The sequence below is a fragment of the Sturnus vulgaris genome, unplaced genomic scaffold (assembly GCF_052056855.1).
Source record: "Sturnus vulgaris isolate bStuVul1 unplaced genomic scaffold, bStuVul1.hap1 Scaffold_87, whole genome shotgun sequence".
Taxonomy (NCBI): domain Eukaryota; kingdom Metazoa; phylum Chordata; class Aves; order Passeriformes; family Sturnidae; genus Sturnus; species Sturnus vulgaris.
The window spans coordinates 273,236-289,965 of NW_028276756.1; the positions used below are offsets into that span (position 1 = coordinate 273,236).

Genomic DNA, 16,730 nt, shown 5'->3' on the forward strand with positions numbered 1-16,730 from the left:
TTCTCTGAGTCTGAATTCTGTGTATGTAATGGAATCACGGAGAATACTGTGACACAATATGATGTCATAGAATCAAGGGGCCATTGTGACACTGTGAGTCCTTGTGGGACCAAGGGACAGTTGTGGTAACTTGGAAATTGTGGCAACTGTGTCACCATGGAACCAAGGAGTCCATTCTGACACTACAGGACACCATGGAGCTCAGGATTCATGTCACAGCATAGGACACATGGAACCAAGGGGCCATTGTGACACTGTGGGGCCACATGGATTTATAGAGACCTTTGTGACCCTGAAGGGCTTCATGGAATGAAGGGGCTGTTCTGACACTGTGTGCCCTCATGGGACCAAGGAGAGAATTGGGACAGTAAGGAACATAATGGAGTTGCTGCAAATGATGCAACTTTAAATTTTTTAATGTAACTTCAGTCAGGATTTTGTTTGCATTTGCCCAGGGGGAGGGGAATTGAAGTTTCTCTTCAAAAGACTCGGTTCACCAAGGTTGGATGAGGCCTGATGAGTTTAACATCTACAGATTGGGAGTAGCCAGAAGATACACAGGAGGTAAATGAACATTAATAAACATCACCCCCGGTGTGGTTGGAGACACCTGGTCTGGGATAAGATTGGTAAGAGAATCAAAGAATGAGGGCCTAATTGACATCAAAGGCAAAGGGATCAACAGCCAACAGCCAATCGAATACTAAGAATTGTGTAATTTAAGATCAATGAACATTAATTTCTTTGAGTATTGTCTGTATAAGTATGTGAAAAACCTAGTAAAGAACCATGTGTGATGGAATGATTTTCACTGCACGACCCAGGTATGTGTGGGTGGAATGATTTCTATTGCTGGCTACAATATTATACTGGCCAGAAGAAAGTAATGCCTAAATCCTCTAACACTGAGAAGATGTTGTTGGAGGGTTTCTGTTTTTCATGCAGTTTCAGTGTCAGTCCCACTGAGGTCCATCACCAACACAGGCTCCTCCTGGACTCCTTGGAGGACAGAATTGGAGGCCATGATTGCACAAAGCTCTCAGAGACTCCAAGGCAAAAGCAAAACCCAAAGTGCTCTGAAAAACCTGCAGTCCCTGGGAGCATGAAGGAGCCCCCAGGGCCATTCCTGACCAAGGCTCCCCAGGGACTGGTCCCAGCAGATCCCTGAGGCCACTGGGATGTGGGGGGATGCTGAGGGCAGGACAAGGGGTGCCAGTGCCTAGCCTTGCTGGGGCTGTGCCAGGAGGCCCCAGTGGCTCAGGACAAGGTGTGTCCTCCCAGCCCTTGGTGGCACAGACCCTGCTGTGCCCCAGAGCACCAAGACTTGGCTTCTCCTGGGCACTGCCAGCCCTGCCAGGGCCCTTGGCCATGTCCAGCCCAGCTTGTCCTGCGCTGTCCCACAGCTGCTGCTGTGTCCCTGCAGGCTGCACACTCCCATCTCGCTGCCCCTGCCTCTGCCCTGCCATTGCCAGCCCTGCCCTGACCTCTGCCCACCCTCACCCTCTGTGCCTTGGCACACACACACATGCACTGAGCTCATCCTCCTCCTCCTGGCTGCTTCTCCTGCCACAGCACTGCCCTGGGAGGGTTCATTCCTTACTGGAGCTGCTGTGTTTGTACTCGTGCATTTGATAGCTCTGCTTCTGCCTCTCTGCCAATTCTGTCTTCAAAGAGCTCTCCAAGGAAAAGATTCATTGAATGGTGGAATAACAGAGGTGGGAAGAGGCCCCTGATCTCCCTTGGCCTGGGTGCGGCTGGGATGGAGTTCCCTTTGCCCAGAGCAGCCCCTGTCCTGCTGTGCTTGGCTCTCGTGGCTGGAGTGGGTTTGGTCCCAGCCTGAGGCTTTGGCTACTCCTGAGCAGGGCTGGCCCCACATGAGGCATCTCTGCAACCCCCCAACCAATGTCCTGGGGTGGGCAAGCGTTCCTGGGGACACTGAGATGGGACAGCTGGGCTGGACTGACCCAAGGGATCTTCCATTCCATGGGATGTCCTGATCAGCAGGGAAATGCAGGTGACAAGAGGGTCTCTGGATTTGCTCTATTAGTACATTTGTCTCCCAAAGTAAACACTACATGTGCTGAATTTTGGTGCTGAATTCTTGTCTGCCCATGATTTTTCTTGATTCTGCATTTGGCCTTTGATTTTTACTTCCCCACCCCAACCATTAATCTCTTTTTATGCTGACCCACAATATTTTCACTTTATTTTCCCCTATTTTCTGAGTAAGGTGGGCCAGTGACAGAGACAATTGGCTGTCACTTGATGCCCAGAGAGGTTTAACCACAGTCGTCTTGCCCAGCTCTGCTCTTATGGGCACCCCCAGCAATGTCAGGGCTCTGTCAGGTGCCCAGCCCTGAGCTGGGCTCATGCCCTGCTCACAGCCCCAGGGGTGCCCAGGGACACGAGTCCTTCCCTGGCACACACACAGTTCATTGCAGCATGGGCAGGGGCTCCTTGGGCTCTGCTGCCACTGCCAGAGCCTGGCAGGGACCTCAGCCCTGTGGGTGTCACCCTGCCCTGCCCCTGCCCAAGCTGCCCCATGGCCGGAGGGATGGACACAGGGAGCTCTGGGCACAGGAGCTCATCCCAGCCCTGCATCCAGGGGTTGCCAGGGGATGTTACTCTCTGGGAACTCCAGGAACAGCTGCAGGTGTTTGTGTCACTGGGCTTGTGTCCCCTCATACACACACAGGATGTTCAGGGCTGTGCAATGTCCCTGCACTGCAAACACAGACTCCTGACCCGGTCACTTGATGTCCCTCCACGCAGAGAAGAACAACCTCTGTGCCCTGGGGTGAGAGGCCACTGCTGGGAGCGGCGCTGGCTTTGCAAGGGCACTGCTGGGCCAGCCCCACCCTGAACACTGCCACACTTGTGCTGGTCACTGCTGCTCTCCTCTCCAGGGCACTGTGTTGGGAACATCCTTGAGAGCAAACTGGGAAGGAGATTGAAGCTTTCATCCCTGCACTGGGGAGATGCCCCTGCATTATGGAAATGCTGCTGCAGAGCCTAGCTCTGTCCCAGCAGTGCCTATGGCCTGTCCCTGCCTGCAGTCCCTGGACAGTCACACAGCAGGACAGGAACTGAGCTGAGAGAGCCTTGAGGCCTTAAACCAGCCTAGGGGCTCTGCAGGGGAGTGTGGAAGTGAAGGAAGGGGAGGTTGTGGAGTAGAAGCCCTGGGGCTGCCTGGCAGTGAGGAGCACTGGGGTTCTCTTTTTGCCTCAGCTCTGCCCAGAGGCACCGACCCTGCAGCTCCAAAGAACCCAGGTAGGAATAATGTCAGGGGAACACAGTAATACAGAGTTATTTATTTTGTGTCAGCACATAAGTAGAATAGCTCCCGGGTTATAGAGTCTCTGGGTTTGCTAGAAGGACAACCATTGAATTTAAAATTCTATAGTAAAAGACTTCTGTGCAAATGAATTCTCAATAGTGTAACACCTGTGTGAGCAGCAAAAAATACAGGACACAGAGTGAGCTTAAATGTAACACAACAAGAGCTATGCAGAAAAAGAACAGTTTATTGCTTCTAAACAGCATTCATGATAATTTTCCTCAGACCATCCTTGAGCTCTTGGTTCCTCAGGCTGTAGATAAAGGGGTTCAGGGCTGGAGGCACCAACGTGTACACAACTGACAAGGAGAGATCCAATGATGGGGAGGATATGGAGGGGGGCTTCAGGTAGGCAAAAAGGCCAGTGCTGAGGAACAGAGAGACCACAGCCAGGTGAGGGAGGCAGGTGGAAAAGGCTTTGTGCCGTCCCTGCTCAGAGGGGATCCTCAGCACAGCTCTGACGATCTGCACATAGGAGAAAACAATGAACACAAAACAACCAAAATATAGCAGAGCAGTTAGCGCAAGAAGCCCAAGTTCCCTGAGGAAGGATTTGGAGCAGGAGAGCTTGAGGATGTGTGGGATTTCACAGAAGAATTGGTCCAGGGCATTGCCATGGCACAGGGGCAGGGAAAATGTATTGGCTGTGTGCATGAGAGCATTGAGAAAGGCACTGGCCCAGGCAGCTGCTGCCATGTGGGCACAAGCTCTGCTGCCCAGGAGGGTCCCGTAGTGCAGGGGTTTGCATATGGACACGTAGCGGTCGTAGCACATGATGGTCAGGAGGGAAAATTCTGTGGAAATAAAGAAGATAAAGAAAAAGACCTGAGCAGCACATCCAGCATAGGAGATGTTCCTGATGTTCCAGAGGGAATTGTGCATGGCTTTGGGGACAGTGGTGCAGATGGAGCCCAGGTCAGTGAGGGCCAGGTTGAGCAGGAAGAAGAACATGGGGGTGTGCAGGTGGTGGCTGCAGGCTACGGCGCTGATGATGAGGCAATTGGCCAGGAGGGCAGCCAGGGAGATGGCCAGGAAGAGGCAGAAGTGCAGGAGCTGCAGCTGCCGCGTGTCTGCCAATGGCAGCAGGAGGAAGTGGCTGATGGAGCTGCTGTTGGACATTTGCTAGGTCTTGGTATGGGGATCTGTAAGAAAAGTAATCATGGAATAGTTCAGTTTGGAGAGGAGTTTAAATATCCCAGCCCAGCTTGGTGGCACTTTCCACCCACTGCCTGCCCAGGGCTCTGCTTCCTGGAGCTGTCCCTGCCAGCAGCTGCTTCCCTGTGCCCAGGGCTGGGCCCTGCCTGTGCTGCCAGAGCCCAGCCCAGCCCTGGGGCTCAGCTCTGCCCTGAAAACGCTTCTCAGCACAGGGCAATGCCCAGGGCCACCTCTGCCTTTGCAGGCTCTGATGGGAACATCACAGCAACCCTGAGGAGGCAGGAAAAGTGACACTGATGCTGCCTGCGAGGGACCCTGTGCTGATTTCTGTCACTGACTGCTTTATTAAAATCCAAGAAAAAAATTTTATGTTTTTCCCATCCTGAACTGAGAGATAAATATCTATATGCAATTTCCCACCTAGGCAATGCAGAGCAATAGATTATAAAATCAGGAGTTTCCTTTTTATGCAGCCCCTGCATCACTCTGGTCCCTATGTAATCTACTAAGAAATATTCTGCAGTTCAATATTATGCTGGGAGCAGTCCTGAACAATGCACCATCCTCATCACACAAGGAGAATACTTCCAAGCCTTACCAGCTGTCTCCTTCCACCCAGACCTTGTCCCCCAGTGCTGGGAGCAGCTCCCAGGGCTGGCTGAGAGCTGTCCCTGGCAGGCAGCAGAGTCCCTGCCCCAGCACAGCGCCCTGGGCTGCAGGACCCTGCTCTGCACCACAGCCCTGGGCACCCCTGGCTGCTCTACACAAGAGATCATCAGAGAATGTACTCACACAGTCTGCAGGCATTGGGATGTTGCAGCTTTAGGAGATCACTGCAGGAGCTGCAGCTGCATTGTCCTGCAGCCAGAGGCTTCCTGTGTCAAGGGCTGGGAGTGATTCTGCCCCAGTCACTTGTGAGCATCTTCCCAGCCCTGACTGATTGAAGCTCTCTGTGCTTCTGTGCTGTGCCTGGGGTGGCTGCAGGCAGTGCCCCAGCCCTGCTGGGCTGGGAGAAGAGCTGCTCATGAAGAGAAATGTGTTTTTGAAGCTCTTCTTGGTTGCCAGGATCACCCTCTGTGCCAGGAGCCCAGCCCAGCTCATCAGCACAGACACAGCACAAGGATTTTAATGACCCTCTCAGGGCATTGGTGCTGTCTGCATCAGACTCAGTCCCTCAGAGTGTGCTTGAGAAACTTCTCAAGAACTCAAATTTTAATTGAAACACTGAAGTTTCTTCAAGTTTTAATGGGTCCCAATGAGGGACTGAGAAAGTGTCCCCAGTTTCCAGTTAGAGCAGAACACTGGAGGCACTGATGACAGGTGGGGACAAACAAGGGAAAGATGTCTCTGATGCTGAGCAAACCTGGATGTGTTTCAGGAATGCAAAGGGCCAAGGGCTGAGCCCCAGCCCCTGGCAAGGCACATCCTGTCCCTCCCTCATTGCTCAGGGCTCTTCCCGGGCCACTGGGCTCTGGGCATGTGCAATGCCAAGGGCAGCACCATGGGGCGGCCCCTGCCAGGCTGCTGAGCAGGGACAAGGAGGCAATGAGGCCCCAGCACAGCAAGGCTCACTTGTCCCCTGCTGGCCTCAGGCCCAGGGCCAGCCTGCATGGCCCAAGTGCTGCAGGAGTTGGCTGTGTCAGGGCCTTTCAGCTGCTGCCCATCCCTGTGCCCTCTGCAGCCCAGGCTGTCCTACGGTGTCCATGCCCTGCGCCTCTGTCCCTGCAGGCTGTCGTCATCCCCCGGCTGCCCCACCTCGCTGGCCCCTTCCTTTGCTGACAGCTCTGCCTCCTGCCTGCCTCTGCCTGCACACACAGAGCCTTGGCCTTGATGTCAAAAGGTTTCAATCAATTTTTACTGTGTTTGGACTTTCATTAGAGAAACGAGGCATTGAGGGACTCTTTTCCTGGCAGGGATGGTTGCAAAAGAAAATGACAGCTGGCTCAAGGGTGCAGTGATAGAAAAAGCAAGGAGTGAACTGGGAACTTGGGGTTGATTTCATGGTAATGGATAAATTGTAATACACATGTAGCAATTGTACATGAACAACATGCTTTTAGCATCACATGTCTATGTAAGGTTTGGTGTTTTCCCCTGCTGGACCTCGGGCCTGAATAAATGATACCCTCTTTAGCACGAAATTAGTGTTAAGGAGTCTTATTCTGATATTTTGGAGATTTTGTGACAGCGGGGCCTCACTGAATCAAGGAATCAACTGTGACACTGTGGAACCTCAAGGACCAAAGGGGCTTTTTGACACTGTGGGAGCTCATGGAACCGAAATCCATTTTGACAGAGTGGGGCCACATGGAACCAAAGGCCCACTGTTTTACTGCAGATCCAAGGAGGCCCTGGTGACACTGTGGAACCTCCTGAAACCATGGGTGCATTGTGACATTGCAGAACTGTTGATGAGTCTATGAAAGCTCATGGAACCAGAAGTTCATTGTAACCAAAATACCATTGTGACACTGAGAAACCTCTTGGCACTGAGGGTCCGTTATTACACTGTGGGGACTCATGAAACCAAACATTCATTGTGACACTGCAGGCCCTCATGGAACAGTTGAGACTCCTATGAAACAGAATCAGAGAATGAATGAGGTTGGTAAAGTCCTTTGAGATTATCAAGTCCAACTTATGACCTAACATCACCTCATCAACTAAACCATGGCTCTGAGTGCCATATCCAAGGTTGATTTTTTAATGCCTCCAGGGATGGTGACTCCAGCACCTCCCTGGGCAGAAGATTCCAGTGCCCAATGACCCTTTCAGTGAAGAATTTTTTCCCGATATCAAAGCTAATCTGTCCTTGGCTCACCTTCAGACTGTGTCCTCTGGTTCTGTCAGTGATTGCCTGGGAGAAGAGACCGACCCCCACCTGACTACAGCCTCTGTTCAGGTGGTTGTAGAGAGTCTCCCTGGAGACCATTGTAGCCATTGGGGCCATTGTAGCATGGCAGGGCCTCATGGAATCAAGGGGAGCACAGTGACAGTGTGGGGCTGCATGGGACAAAGGGGCCATTCTGACACCGTGGAACCAAGGAGAACTTTGTTGCAGCACAGGGCATCATGGTACAAAGGAGACCATTTTTACAGTTTGAGGCTTTCTGAAACTAAAGGGCCATTGTGGCATTTTGGGGCATTTTGGAAACAAGGGGACCCTAGTGATACTCCTGGGCTCAGTGGAACTAAGGGGCCATTGTGACACTGTGGGGTCTCATGGAATCAATGGTCTGTTGTGACACTGCAGGGCCTTATGGAATCATGGAGACAATTCTGACTCTACACGTGATGCCTTGGAGTGGCTATCTGGAACAGAGGCTAGACAAGGTTAAGGAAATAAAGTGGGTATTTATTAAAGGCCTTCAATAGATTCACCTTGGACAGTCAAAAGCCTCCCAAAGGCTACACCCAAGATGGACAGGGGTGACAAGTTTTTCAGATAGATTTAAGTTTGGTCTGTTTGCATATCAGGGGTTAATCCTCTAATTACAGCTTCAGATATTGAAGTCATATTCCCCCAGTTTGCTCCCTCTCCCCAATTCACTTTTGTTTATACTTTTCAGAGCCTGAGGCTTTAGGGTGTCCTTGAGTTTCAGGCCTAGAGGAATTGTTTTGTCTGACCTAAATGTAAAGAAAGTTAACTAACACTTCATATAGAGTTTAGAGTTATGCCAAAATGCAGTACAGGATTTCAAAAATATAGAGGTTAAAATCTTAAGGCATCACAGGCCTTACTGATCCAAGGGGCCACTGTGACACTTTGTGGCCCCATGGAACCAAGGAGTCCATTGTGACACTGCAAGGGCTCATGGAAACAAGGGACCATTGTGACACTGTGGAGCCCCAAGGAAACAAGAGTCCAGTGTGACACATCTGGGCCTCATGGAACCAGTATGACACTGCAGGGCCCCATGGAAACAAGGGAACAGGTAACAGGTCCAGTGGTTTGGCCTGACTGGTCCAACTGACCTTGGCATGTTGAGGTTCTCTTCTCATGTGCCCCTGAAACACTGGGGCTCTGGGCTTTCCTTCAAATGGAAAATAATTGTCCTTCTCATTCAATCATCCCTAGCCAAAATGGGATTTCCCCTCCAAAATTCCCAATATCCGGGGATTGCTCCCAGACAAAAGCTGCGATTTCCAACAAGTCTTGCTGCCCTTGTCTTCCTGAGGGCCAGCTCTCACCCTGCCTTCAAACACTGGGACTCGGTGTATTCCTTCCTATGGAAAAGAACGTTTCTTCCTGCACAGGCACTGATGGTCATATTTGGAACTTTTCCTCCAAAATTCCTATCTGCAAGGAATAAAAGCTGCCAGGACACTGAGGTCTGGTTGGCCTTAGCCTCTGCTGGCCATCTCTATTCTACCCTGAAACACTGGGGCTCTGTGCTTTCCATCCTATGGAAACAAACAAAATCCTTCTCCTGGCACTCATGGCTGAAATTGCGATTCCAGCTCCAAAAGTCCTGGATCCCAAGATTGCTCCTACACAAAAGCTGCCATTACAGACAGGTCTGGCTGACTTTGGCCTCTCATGACTGCAGTTCATCAGCCCCTGAAACACTGGAGCTCTGTGGTTCCCTTCCTGTGGAGACCATGGGGACACTGTGGGGCCCCATGGAACCATGGAGACCATTGTGACACTTGGAGGCCTTCTGAAATGAAGGGGCCACTGTGACACTGTGGGACCCCATGGAACCAAAGGGCCATTGTGACCCTGCAGGGCCTCATGGAAGCAAGGAGAGATGGAACAGATCTGCATGGTTTCCCTTCCTGGGGGCCACCTGACAGGTCTGGCTGATCTTGGAATGTTGAGGGTTGCCTTTCATCAGACCCTGGAGCACTAGGTCTTCCCAGGTGCCCAAGGCTGAAATTGGTACTCTCTCTAAAAAATTCCCTTTATGCAAGGGTTCTCCCACACAAAAGTTGCCAGGACAGGATGGAGAGCTCTGGATGGCCTTTCCCACTGGTGGTCACCTCTCATCTCAAGGAAGGTCTAAGGAAAGTATTTGAACAGGTTTGACTACTGGAATATCAATGATTCTCTCATCCACTGAAAAGCTCAGGTGCTCTTCAGATCATATATATATTTTTTTCTCATTGTGGATTATGCACAAAATATTTTTTTATTATTATTATTATGTATAATATTTATATTATTTTTATATTAAAATATATTGAATATATTTTAATTTTTAATATTTCATAAGAATAAAAAAATATTATTCATATCACTATCCTGTGTTATCTGACACAAAACACCTCCTCTACATATGAATGCAGGTCACCTGTAGAAGCAAACACACTAAAGAATCCAGCAGGAATTATTTGCCTCTGCTCCCAGCTGTCACATCTCCTCTGGAGCTGCAGGTGCATCCCCAGCACTTGGCAGGGCTCAAGGGGTCACAAGCTCAGCTCCCACACAGAGACCTTGCAGACCCTGGGGTGCCCCTTTCAGCCTCCCTGCCCAGAGCCTTTCTGCAACCTTCCCCCTGGAGCTGCTGCTTCCCTGCAGCCCCGGCCGTGGACAGCAGCAGAACCTGGTGTATCCTGAGCAGCAGGGCCAGCTCAGGGCCCTGTGGGGAGCAGGGGCTGGGCCAGCAGGACAAGCCAGCCCGGCCAGGCAGGACACGCTCAGCTGGGGAAAGGGATGTGCAGGGAGAGGAGCAAGGGAGCGTTTCTGTGCCTGCAGGGAGGAATGCAGAGGAAGCTGCTGCTGCTGCAGGCACCAGCTCTGGCCAGGCCCCTCTGTCCCCTGCCCAAGGCTGCTCTGCTGGCCTGGGGAGAGACAGGGGCTGGCACTGAGCAGGCAGAGGCAGCCTGTGCTGGGCATCTCCTGGAGCCAGGACCAGCAGTTCTGCACTGTCCCTGAGCTCCATTTCCCCTGCCATGGGGAGATCCAGCCCTGGGGCTGCTGTGGAGGCTGAGCTCCCTCTCTGCCCCTCAGCAGCTGCTGAGCCCTTCAAGGGGGCCAGGGCTGTGGGGTGAGTGCCCCCAGTGCTGGAGCACCCCAGAGCAGGCACTGCCATGGGGTTCACCCAGAGTGGGTTGGGCTGTGGTGAGGGCAGGGGAGGTGGGCAGAGCTGGGCAGAAGCTGGGCTAGACTGAGAACTGCCCAGGAGATAAAACCCACTCGTGTCAGCTGAGCTGTGTGACTCTGCAGGGCCAGGACACGTTCCAGCAGGTGTGTGCTGCTGTGCCAGTCCCCTGGCAGGGATCTCACACAGGCAGGTGCAGCACTGAGGAGCTTGGTCTGTGGCCTTGGTGGCATGGCCAGTGTGAGAAGGTGCCCCAGGGCTTTGAGCATCCCTCCAGCCTCTTCCATCAGCCACTTCCAGACCTGGGCACTCTCCCCACTTTCTTGGTCTATTTGTTCTGTGCTTATCTCCTTCCTCCTGCCCATTTCAGCACTGCTCTAGGGGCAGCATCAGCCCTGCCCGGGCTCCCTCCTCACCCAGCCCTTGGCAGAGCCCAGAGCAGGGCTCTCTGTGATCCCTGGCACAGGATGTGGGTGCTGGGACTGGACACTGAGGTGTGGACACTCTGGTGGGGAACATTTGCCCACCCAAAACACTCCCTGTGCTGTGCCGTGTCTGATGAGGGGATGTGGGGCCTGTGCTGGCCAGGGGGGCTGTGCTGCCCCAGGGACAAATGACAGGCATGAGACACAGCACAACGACCAGGAGGTGGAAGTGAGGACAAAGTCCAGAGGAGGAATTCAGAAATCTGCCCTGAGCGTGTGTTCATGTGTTTAGGAAAGGCAAAGCTCAGCTGGAGCTGATGGAGGCTGCAGGCAACATCCAGAGCAAAGTCAATTCATTGCTGTGTTGGAATTCAAAATGCAAGGGTCTGTAAGACAAAGCATAGAACTAAACACAAGTTTAGCATTAGAATTTAAGATCTAGAAGAAATAAAGGTACTTTCAAAGGGAAGAAGATGTTTCAGAGTGCAGCCATGTAAGTTTGTGTGTTGGGATATAATTGGCTAAGAAAGTTCACTCTGTGGTATGAGTCAGTAAGACGAAATACCTTAGTATTGAATTAGAAACCTAAATATCTCTGTTGACAGTGCTTTATTGGTTAATAAAACCTTAAAAGGCCTTGTAACCATAAGTCTTGTGACTTCTAAGCCATGCTGTGACCATTTGTAAGAAAAACTTAGCGTTTTTGCCTGGATAGAAAATAAAAAAAAAATAAATCACAATTTCTAAAGGAACCGTCCCATCTCTCTGCTTCATTTGCAAAAGCAAAAAACCCCACCAAAAATTACAACATAAAAAAAATACGGCCACACTTTAAAAATATATAATAAATACAATGAACACACGTTCTGAAAATATAACGTAAAAACAACAAACCAGCACCTGGAGACACTTTCTTTGTCATGTCCCTCAGTGGGACCCATTAGAACTTCAGGAAACTTTGGACTTTGAATATGACTTTGAGTTCTTGAGAGGTTTCCTGTTCTAATTCAATCCATGGGAAACCTCCTTCACATTTATCAGAGGGACTCATTAAAATAAGAGAAACTTTGGAGTTTGAATCTGACTTGGAATTCTTGAGAGGTTTCTTCAACTCCCTCTCAGGGACTGATTTTCAGGGACTCATCCCCAACTCCGAGAGGGTCATTAAAATCCTTGTGCTGTGTCTGTGCTGCTGAGCTGGGCTGGGTTCCTGGCAAAGGCAGCACTGCAGAGACAGAGCTAATATTTCCAAAATATTATTTGGAACTCCTTGGCAGCACCAAATGCACCACGGGGCTCATTGGGATCAAGCAAGTCCTGAGAAACCATGGCTCTGCCTTGATTTCCCTCTGCTCTGGTGCAGTTCATTGGGAAGGTTTTCAACTCCAGGTATGGAGAAATATTTCAAAGAGCTTCTTAGAAATATCCATTCCTATTTTCAAGGGTGTATTTTATTCCTGTTATCTTTAGAGCAGAGGTGATTGCAGCATTCTGTGATTGATGTTGATCCAGGGTCTCTCCTCAGGAGGTCTGGCCTGCTCACAGAAGCTGTGCCTTGAGGTCTGAGCCAGAGTGGACAACCTTGCTGCACATTCCCCAACCCCATCCTGTCTGTCCTCACTCACCTGGGACCTGCTTTGCTTGGAGAACTGCCTGCACTCAGGAAAAGAGATGTTTATCCTTTTTTTATTATTTTTTAAGCAATCTAAAACTCCTAATGTTCCCCACTGCAAACAGACACACTCCTCAGGTGTGTGCCAGCCCAAGGTACCACCAAAACCACTGCAGAGCTGCTCTGGGCCAGCTGTGAGGGTGGATCATCATCCCAACCTGCCCTGGGCCACTGCCAGGGACTGTGGCCATGGACACTGCACTGACCCCATGTTGGCTTTGGGTGCCACGGGAGAAGTTCAAGTTTCCTTTGAAACACTGGGGAGCACTGGGACATACTGGGAAGATGGGAAGTGCTGAGGGGGAATCTGGGTGGACTGGGATGGACGGTGGGGTGCACTTAAAAATACAGGGACATCCTGGGACATCCTGGGATTGACAGAGCCGCATTGGAGGCAGGACTACAATGCCTCTCATGTCCCGCGTCCCACAGAACCCTGGTGTCCGTCCCCACATGTCCCTTTAGTGTCCCCCAGACCTTCCAGGATTCCCAAGTGCCTCCTCAGCACCCATTCAGGATGCCCTAAAAGTGTCCCCAGATCCCCTGAATGCTCCCAACCTCAGAGATTCCCGTTACAGTCACTTCTGGGAACTCATCCTCTGCCAATCCCCAGGCCCCCAAAGTCCCTCATAACAGAGTTCCGTATCTAAAACTCCTGCTGTGCCCCGTGCCCTAAAGAGCCCGGTTAGAGCTCCCCAAGTTCCCCCCAAAGGCTCTAGAACCATTCACGCTCCCCCCTGAGCACCGCAAGTCTCTGCTCTGATGCAAAAGCGTCTCCCAGGTGCCTTCCCGGACCCCCAAACGCCCCGTCTGAGCCACTTCCGGGACTACAGCTCCCATCATGCTCCATGGTTCCCATAGAATGCTATTGCAGCCATGACTTCATCTCCCATCATGCACCGTGTCCCACCGAGAGACACTGTAGCTGCACCTACAACTCCCATGATGCTCTGCGGCCTTATTTAACTGTATTATACCTGTGCCTACAACTCCCATCATCCCCCGCGCCCCAGAGAGCCCCGTTAGAGCCCCCCAAGTGCCCGCCTGGACCCCAAATGGCCCCAGATTCTCCTCCGTGACCCCCAAGTGCCCCCCTGGACCCCCAAGAGTTCCCCTGGGCCCCGAAGTTTCTGTCAGAATCCTTAAGTGACCACCCGGCTCCCTGAAGTGTCCTCCAGACCATCAAGTTCTCTCTAAATTCCCTTCCCAGAGCCAAAACTTCCTGAAATGTACCCCAGAAATGTCTTCATGAACCCCAAAGTGGCCCCATTTTGTCCTGTCTGTGAAAATGATTTAAAAGATGAGAAAGGGATTAAAATAGGACTAATTATCATAAACAGGGGGAAATCAATGGCCAAGAGGGGTGAATTAATTAATGAAGTGAATTGTGTTACTTAGAACCAATGATCATTAATTTTTCTGGTTGCTAAAAATGTATCAATTTTTTCATATAAACATAAAAATTAGGTATAAAAAAAATAATACTAATATAAAAAGAAAAGCATAATCATATTTTTATTACTTAATTAAATTACAATATTAATACTTATAGAGGGTTTTTTATGTTTTAGGATGTCAGTCCCAGATAGGCAATGTGAGACATGGTGAGGCTAAGGAGCAGGTTGTCCAAACAGGGTTGGCCTGCAAGGGGCTCATTCTTCTGCATGCCCAGACCTCCTAAGGAGACATTCAGCATCAAGATCACTTAAGGAATGTTTCAGTTGGCTGAACTGAAAAATAAAAATAATATGCTCTTGATTAAAACCAGAATTCCTTCTCTTCCCACTGGCAAGGAAAGCTCGGTCTCCTGCTGTTCACAGAGAAGGGCTGGTGGGAGATGTGGTGCTCAGAGGCTGTTTGGGGTACAGTGACCATGAAATAATGCAGTTTTTGAAAATAATCTGTGAAAGAAGGAGGGGCAGCAACAAAATTTCTACACTGGAATTAGAGAGAGAAGCCTTTAGCCTATTCAGGATGCAGATTTGGGAATAACTGAATCAGATACTGATTTTGTTTCTTAAGATAAATAACCCTTAAAAACAACAGATTCCAGGAAGGATGGACACACCTCAAGGATGTAATCTTAAGGGGGAAGGAGCAGCCTGTCCTTGTGTGCAAAAAGATGAGCCAGTGAGGAAAATGAGTGACCTGGCTGCCCATGGAGCTTTTATAGGAACACAGAGAAAATAAAGGGGCTGCATCACCACTAGACAGAAAGTCAGACAATTCAGGAAATGTTTAAGGATGTAGTTAGGTCATGCAGAAAGAAAATCAGAGGTGAAAGGTAAATTAGGACTTAACCTGGCCACTTCTGTGAAAAAATAATAGAAAGTATTTCTGTAAATAAATTAATTGAAAACTGTTGGATAAGGAGAACCTCTACTCTTTATTTGATGCAGTGGGTAATATAGTAACTAAAGATGAGGAAAAGGCTGAGGTACTCCACCCCTTCATCGCCTCAGTTTTCAACAATAAGACAGGTTGCCCCCAGGACAAGTGTTCTCCTGAGCTGGTAGATGGGGACAGAGAGCAGAACAGACCCCCTGGAATCCAGGAGGAAGCAGCTGGGGACCTGCTGAGCCACTCAGATGCTCACAGGTGTCTCTGGGACCAGATGGGATCCATCCTAGGAGGATGAGGGAGCTGCTGGATGAGCTCCCCAAGCTGCTCTCCATCATTTCTCATCAGTGCTGGCTCAGCAGGGAGGTGCCAGAGGACTGGAGGTGCCAATGTGAGCCCATGCCCAAGAAGGGCTGGAAGGAGGATGTGGGGAACTGCAGGCCTGTCAGCCTGACCTGGGTGCCTGGTGAGGTGATGGAACAGATCACCTTGAGTGCCATCACAGGGCACCTCCAGGATGGCTGAGGGATCAGAGCCAGCCAGCGTGGATTTCAATATCTGCATTGATGATCTGGATGAGGGCATTGAGTGCACCATCAGCAAATGTGCAGATGGCACCAAGCTGGGTGTGAGTGTGGATGTGCTGGAGGGCAGGAGGGCTCTGCAGAGGGACCTGGACAAGCTGGATCCAGGGCCCAAATCCAACAAGGTGAGGTTTAACCAGACCAAGTGCTGGGTCCTGAACTTTGGCCACAACAACCCCTGCAGTGCTCCAGGCTGGGGACAGAGTGGCTGGACAGCAGCCAGGCAGAAAGGGACCTGGGGGCACTGATGGACAGCAGGCTGGACAGGAGCCAGCAGTGTGCCCAGGTGGCCAAGAAGGCCAATGGCTCCTGGCCTGGATCAGGAATGGTGTGGCCAGCAGGAGCAGGGCAGTGATTGTTCCCCTGTGCTCAGCACTGGTTGGGCAGCACCTCGAGTGCTGTGTCCAGTTCTGGGCCCCTCAATTTAGGAAGGACATGGAGGGGCTGGAGAGTGTTCAGAGAAAGGCAACAAGGCTGGTGAGGGGTGTGGAACACAGGTCCTGTGAGGTCGGGCTGAGGGAGCTGGGGATGTTTATCCTAGATAAAAGGAGGATTTGGGATGACCTTATGACTACAACTCCCTGAAAAGTGGTTGTAGTCAGGTGGGAGTTGGTCTCCTTCAGGCAACAATGACAGAATGAGAGGACAGAGTTTTAAGCTGCGCCAAGAGAAATATAGGTTGGATATTAGGAAAGTATTTTTTACAGAAAGGGTGATGAAGTACTGGAATGATCTGCCCAGAGGGGTTGATGGAGTCACCATCTGGATGTGTTTAAAAACAGACTGGATATGGCACTCAGTGCCATGGTCTAGTTGAAGTGTTAAGGCAGGGATTGGACTTGATGATCTTGAAGGACTCTTCCAACCCAGTGATTCTGTGAATTCTCTGAGTCTGAATTCTGTGTATGTAATGGAATCACGGAGAATACTGTGACACAATATGATGTCATAGAATCAAGGGGCCATTGTGACACTGTGAGTCCTTGTGGGACCAAGGGACAGTTGTGGTACCTTGGAAATTGTGGCAACTGTGTCACCATGGAACCAAGGAGTCCATTCTGACACTACAGGACACCATGGAGCTCAGGATTCATGTCACAGCATAGGACACATGGAACCAAGGGGCCATTGTGACACTGTGGGGCCACATGGATTTATAGAGACCTTTGTGAC

The 16,730-nt window shown here is 50.7% G+C and overlaps 1 protein-coding gene across 1 annotated transcript; it reads right to left on the reverse strand.

The window, feature by feature from the left end:
• Nucleotides 1-3,504: 3,504 nt before the first annotated feature.
• Nucleotides 3,505-5,418, reverse strand: LOC148217257 (olfactory receptor 14I1-like). The gene is made up of 3 exons (XM_088158776.1): nt 5,285-5,418; nt 4,163-4,479; nt 3,505-3,802 (listed from the first exon to the last, which is right to left on the reverse strand). The coding sequence occupies exons 2-3, from the start codon at nt 4,454-4,456 to the stop codon at nt 3,533-3,535; spliced, it is 564 nt and encodes a 187-aa protein (XP_088014902.1). The 5' UTR covers nt 4,457-4,479; nt 5,285-5,418; the 3' UTR covers nt 3,505-3,532.
• Between the last annotated feature and the right edge of the window lie 11,312 nt (nt 5,419-16,730).